This window comes from Gordionus sp. m RMFG-2023, chromosome 2, assembly GCF_954871325.1.
Source record: "Gordionus sp. m RMFG-2023 chromosome 2, tfGorSpeb1-WG-v2, whole genome shotgun sequence".
In the NCBI taxonomy this organism is placed as follows: Eukaryota; Metazoa; Nematomorpha; class Gordioida; order Chordodea; family Parachordodidae; genus Gordionus; species Gordionus sp. m RMFG-2023.
Window position 1 is genome coordinate 47,004,318 of NC_088776.1, and position 6,838 is coordinate 47,011,155.

A 6,838-nucleotide genomic window follows, 5' to 3' on the forward strand; every position below is an offset into this window, starting at 1 on the left:
CTATCAATGTAAGTTTTACATAGGACACATGATGTAGGCGTTACGATTTTGCAGCCTAAGCGAAGACCAATAGCTATTCTGAGTTCTTCGTTGGTAAGTAGCAAACATAGATTAGAGCTAAGTATAGTTTCTAACCAAATTCAAAATTAAAGTTTTTAATATATTTTTTACCTTCAAAAACAGTTCTGTTATACTTGATATTCTAATTATATTTTTTATTATATCAGAAAACGATTTTATATTGAGATTATTTGTGTGTCTATTGTGAATTTCAAAATACTTCAAGAATAAACATTATTAATAATAACCTATCACATCTCACGGTCATGTGTGTGTAAATAGACGAATGGAAATTTAAATCAGGTGTGTAACGGCAATTTCTATGAATTGACTATAATCGACAATATGAATGTTTAAAATTATTTGTAATTGGAAAAGAACATATTGCTCAAATAAATTTCCTAACAATATTAAAAAGACTATTGTTTCCTTATTTTTTTGCTCATTAGAAAAGGATATAAATATGAGTTTATATCCAACTTTCGTGCATTTTAATCGTTATTATAAAAGCATATTAATTCAGCAAGAAAGATTGAAAAGTCAATATGATGATTCAAGCGATGGTATATTAGATATTTATGATATAACTATTGATTAATTTATTAGAATCTCCTTATGTAAAATTTAATAATCCTAGAAAATGGCTCCTTACAGATTATGGGAACTATTTTGAGAACATTAAACCATTTATGTCACATTGTTCAGAAATAACAATGGCATCATATAATGTATTAGCCCAATACCTTATTGATACGAATATGTATTTATACACTGAATGTCAAGATGAATATTTGAAGTGGGAATATAGGCAAAAAAATTTGTTAGCTGAAATTAAAGAACTGAATTGTGACGTAATTAATTTCAAATATCATTCTTTTTTATAAGCATATTATAGATATTTTGTTTTCAAGAAATACAAGCTGACCATTATATTAACTTTTACTATCCAGAGATGACCAAACTTGGTATGACTTCTAAATAAATATATATTTTTTATTTTATATTTCAATATAATTTTTTAATCCTTAATAATAAATTTGCACACTATATTAATAAATAAAAACTTTATTAATATTTATTTTAAATCATAAAAAATATCTAATAATAAATTTGGGCATTAGAATAAGATATATGAACTAGAACATCCTATTTTAATTTGTTTAAGTTGTTTTTCTGGCTGTTTAATAACAAGTCGACCTAGGAAACTAAATATTTAAATAAATCGACTTATTTACATCAAAATGTAATATTACTGATTGACAACTATAAAGTGGAACCACTGAGCAAATCTTGAACATCATATAAAAAGAAGTCACTCCCTAGAACTCATTAAATTTAACAAAATATCACAACAAATAAAATATATAAATCAAGTGTAGGTTTCTATATAAAAGTGTTCAAACCAGATTTTAGAGGTTCAAACAGAACCTATATTTTTATTTTTTAACCGAACCTGAAACTTGGATAGTTATTTATATACGAAACTGAACCAACATTTGTTTTAGTTCGAATTACTGTCGATATATGTTTTTCTTGTTTAAAGTCTCTGGTATAAATGACCCATTTTATCATAAAAATCTGTGTTATTATTAAGATTTTTTATCATAAGGTAAGTACTATTCCACCTAGTTTTGAGCAAATATCTTTGAAGATCAAAAAAATTATTCATAAAAAATAAATTTTGAGCAGAATAAAAATGTTTTTTATAAAAAAAATTTTTGAGCAAATCATTTGGGATTTTAATATTTTCTTTGTGGATTTAAATTACGTTGTTATTGTTTAAAATAAAAATTTTTTAGGTAAAATCTTTTATATTTTTGAAGTAAAATTTTTTAATTTTTGTTCTTAAAATAATATTTTGTATATAATTTTAAGCTATAAATGTAACAATTGTCATAATACCCATTGTATATTTTTTAATATTTGGAATAAATAATAGTAATTATTTATATGTTTTGTCATAATTTTATAAACAATAAAACAATTGTCATAATATACTTTCAGAACCTTTAAGAATAATTTTTGTTAAAAAATAGGCTAGAATAAAGCATATTTCGAGATGGTTTCAATCATTGTAAACATATAAAAGTGACATTTGTCATAACACTCATCTCAGAACTTTTAAAAATAATAGTAAAATAGGCTAGAATAAATATTTTGAGCATGTTTCATACAATTTCAATGAGTGACAATTGTCATAAAATCAAACACGTCTAAATACATCAAAGTTTTAATTTTTACCATTCAAAATATTTTTTAATCTTATGATTATACAATCTTTATAAATATTAGTTGTTTTTTTCGGTTTAATTAATAGAAATGTAAACATCACCACACTTTCAATTCGATTGATTAATAATAATTCCCTTATTTTCTGTTCCTATTGTAATTTAATATAGTCTTTTAAAGAATCAGTCATTCTCCCTTGAAAATTGGCTCAATTTGGGATAAAGAAAAGAAGAGATAATATGATATACTTTTCTAAAATAAATTTTAGCCATAAAAAGATTATATTTTAAATATTAGTATATTTTTGTTACTTTGAATTTGATTAAATATCACCTAAAATAACGATTATTTGAATAATTAACTTGAATTTTAGAAATATTTACTAAGGATCGATAAAATGGAAATAGGAAATTGATAAGCGAATGAATGTGATTTATTGTTCTATGATAGACAATTTTTAAATATATTCCTTTTATTTTTAAAATTATAGATAATAATAGCGATTTAAAATAGTCTTTATAATATTTGGCCTGGCTGCTTTAAAAAATTTTTTTAAGTCCACCCCGGCCTGGGTATATTTAAAAAAAATATGGGCCGGGCCTGTAGGCCTCTGATATCAGTATTAAAATTAGCAAAGCAATGATAATATCGGATCGACTTTTTTGGAAATATTGGTTCGATTCGATTTTTTTAAACGGGAAGTATTGGTGCACTAAAAAAATTAAGGAAAAACAAGATTTAAATAAAATCAGAGAAAGCCAAAGTGACGTAGATCATCAGCTTGGTATCTATATATTTATGTTAAAATATTGATTAAAATGCCAATTTTATTGGAATTCTAAATAAATAATAAACTAAAATATAAATTATATAACAATTATGATAATAACTTTATTTTTGTTTTACCAATTATATATTTTATTTTGTCATTCTTATGGAAACAACGATGTAGGCCATATTTAAAAAAAAATAGCGTAAGTGGAACAGCCATAAATAATATAAATGAATTTACAATTTATTTTAATATATTTATCAGCAACCTCTATGCCCGGAACTCCACCTGTATTTTAAAAATACAAGCTAGGCTTAAAATATTTTTTTAAAATAAATTTAAATTGTATAAAATAGTTGTAAACAACTTATATAATGGATCATTTAACATTTATTTGCTTCTTATATTCTAAAATATATATTAAATCAAGCAAAGATCGAATTCAAAAATAAAAATGACTTTAAAGCTGAGCTGCGGCTCAAAAATTTAGCTCTCCGGGTTTTTTATATTTTTCATCAATTAATATTATACTTAAGATATGAGAAAGTCAAAAAAATTTTTTTATCTCATACCCAGGTATCCAATAGTCAGTAATGTAATGAGAAAAAATTAAATTAATTTATCGTATTAGTATATAAAAATAATTAGTTCCGATAATTATATTACTGATTGAACTCTCGAGATTAGATATATTTTAAATGGGGAACAAATGGGCCCATTTTTTTATGTATCTTGATTCAATTTAAAATTTGATAATTATTTTTCTCCCTAAAAATCAAGGTTACGAAGGCGTTTTTAAAAAACGCACCCGCTCAAAACGCGATGGTTGTGCCACATTTTACAAATCTGATGTACTAGCTCTCGAATCCGCTCGTGGTGTGGAATTTTACCGACCTCGTCAAGGTTGCTCTTTGTTAGATCGTGACAATGTAGCTTTGATTCTAAATCTACGCCTCAAACATAAAAGTCTCAATACTGTTAGCAATACCAATAACGTAGGTGGAAGACGGATCTGTGTGGCCAACGTGCACCTTCTGTTCAATCCTAAACGAGAGGACGTCAGACTCGCTCAGAGCATAGCCTTGACTGCCGAAATCGAAGCGGCCCGCATTAATCATGAAGTTATTGGGAAACCTAAAGTTGACGATAAAGATGAGAATAGTGACATAAAATTATTATCACCCGTTATAGTATGCGGAGATTTCAACTCGGCACCGTTTAGCAGAGTCTACAGACATCTTATTAGTAAAACTTCTGACTTGGATAAAAAACTTAAAAATAATTATATGGGTCCGTGCTTTGAATCAGAAATATACTCTGTGCTGGAAACAAATTCTCTGGCAAAGGCTCTGAATCTTCGTGACCTGACCCACTCCCTAGATCTATCATCTGTTTATAACTATAACTCTAAGGATTCAGATTTAAAGGAACAAGCAGTGGTAACCACCAAAAATTCTAATACGGGACTTAACGTGGATTACGTATTCTACACAGGTGGTGAAGGGGACGATTTATCACTAGACGATAAGAAGGATGGTAAATTTAAGTTGGAATCGCGGCTCAAGTTACTGGCCAGTTATAATTTGCTAACTGAAATGGAGGTTATGACTAAAATGGGAGGCTATTTGCCCAGCCGATATATTTCATCGGATCACATGTGCCTAGCTGCTAAATTTTTAATTCATGACTGATTAGAATCTTTTAAGTTTAACATTTGTGGATTTTATGCATTGTTTCATATTTGTACTTATCTTTTTAATTTTTTTAAAATTCCGTTTTTAAGGATTGAGTTAATAAATTATAATATATTCGTTAAATCTATATATAAATCAAATATTTATCTGTATTATGTTTTATAGATGATTACTCACATTTTTTTATACAGATAATTTATAATGCTGATATTCAATTTTGTTTATATTATCACACAGTCACCACAATACTTTTAGTGTTGTTAAATGGCTCGATTTGACCCTATTTTAAAAAAAGGCGACCTCGATACTTTATTTATTAAAATATTACGCAAGCTTGAAGAATTTGCTTATAGATGACACTAAGGTTTGGACATATATTAGCGGAAACTCAAGGCTTAGTCAATATTTTTCTGGCTAAAATATTGAGTTAGCCGTTTTTAAAATTGGCTCAAATCGAGCCATTTAATAACACTACGCCCATTCATTTATTAAAAAAAAATCAATTCAATCATTGCCATTTTATAAATTTACCTCCTAAATATTATTTTAAATCTCAAGGTAAAATATTTTTGTTGCACTTTATTTTATCCTGGCTCTATAAAGAATAGAGTCGATATAATATGCCAATTGTTATATACATTTTTAAACTTTATTAGCCCCTCAATAAAATATATGTTTGTTTGGTATAGTCCGTTTTTACAGGATAAGCGAATTTATTTTTTTTTTTAAGAATTATACTTTAAAAAAAATTATATTGACATATTTTATTATTACAAATTAGGCTAGAAAGGAAGAGGATGCTTCTTAATTAAGTTATTATCTAACGCGATAGTTGGTAAAGTTATTCGTACTTCTGTAAAGGGAAATTAGATAATAAGGCTAAAAGATAAAATGTCTATATAGAAATAGATAGCACAAAATAGAGTTTACGATCAAGCTACCATTTGTGTATAACACTTTCTTTATAATTATAGATATGCTTTTTATAGCAACATAAATATTTATTATTATGGGATAGGGATATTTGATTTATTTCGTTTTTTTTGAAAAAGGACTGGAATTTAAGAAATATATAATTCGAGAATTATTCAAAGGAAATGGGCAAGCATCTGGTATAGAGTAGGGGGACCGGGTTAAACAGTGTATTTCGCAATTTTTACTATGAAAATATTTTAAAAAAGTAAATAAAAATAAATTATAGATTAATGCATACCTAATCCTTCATCTACAAAATACAATAAAAAGTATAGCTTTCTATAATATTTTAGGAGCTATAATTATGTAAAATGTGACATTTTCGCAAATTTACCCCTTGCCCAGGGTAAATCAGCTAAGCTACAGGGAAAATTGGTTTATAAAATTGAACGCAATAAAAATAAGAATTGACATTTGTTACTTTTAAATTTATAAGAATTAAAATACGGGGAAACATAAATAATTATTAATAGCATATTTAGAGCGTGCCCATTTTAGGCATATCGGACATTTTAATTATTTTTCATCTTTGCCCCTATTTTCCATATTTTTATTCCATATTACATAAACTAATTGTTTATTTTTGCTAAAAATTTCTTTTTGTATGGAGTAGACTTTCAAAAATTCTTTTTTACAACTTTTTAATCAGACTAAACAACCATTTTACCCATAGCAGCTTAATACCAAAATGATATTTATTATATAAATCGATTTTGCTTGATTTCTAATTAAGCTATTAATGTCCAATAACTTATATTTTATAGCCAAGACTAAGAAAATGAGTTTATGATTTTTAGATTAGTAGATTTTGTTAAAAGCAAAAAAACAGGGTAATTTCTAATGGACAAAAAAAAATGGTTTTTGACAAAACTATGAACATTTTTCAGAAGATGAATCATATTCACATTAAATTTATGGTCTTTATATTCAAGGCTTAAACGTTATTCACGTTAACATTGTGGTCTCGTTAATCTCTTTACCTAGGTTTCCAGGTGTACCGACGTATCACCTAAAAGTGTCAATGAATGTTTAAAATTTGTAAATGAGCAAAAAATACTTGTAAATTAGCAAAATGCCCTTTCGCCTAAAAGGACCAAATGTAGTAGCA

At 26.5% G+C, this 6,838-nt stretch overlaps 1 protein-coding gene across 1 annotated transcript; it reads left to right on the forward strand.

Annotated features, from left to right (window-relative positions):
- The first annotated feature begins 491 nt into the window (after positions 1-491).
- On the forward strand, positions 492-5,350 carry LOC135923522 (protein angel homolog 1-like). Its single transcript, XM_065458321.1, has 4 exons — positions 492-623; positions 667-911; positions 956-1,025; positions 3,842-5,350. Exons 1-4 carry the CDS (start codon positions 524-526, stop codon positions 4,750-4,752), a joined length of 1,326 nt encoding a protein of 441 aa, XP_065314393.1. The 5' UTR covers positions 492-523; the 3' UTR covers positions 4,753-5,350.
- The last annotated feature ends 1,488 nt before the right edge of the window (positions 5,351-6,838 follow it).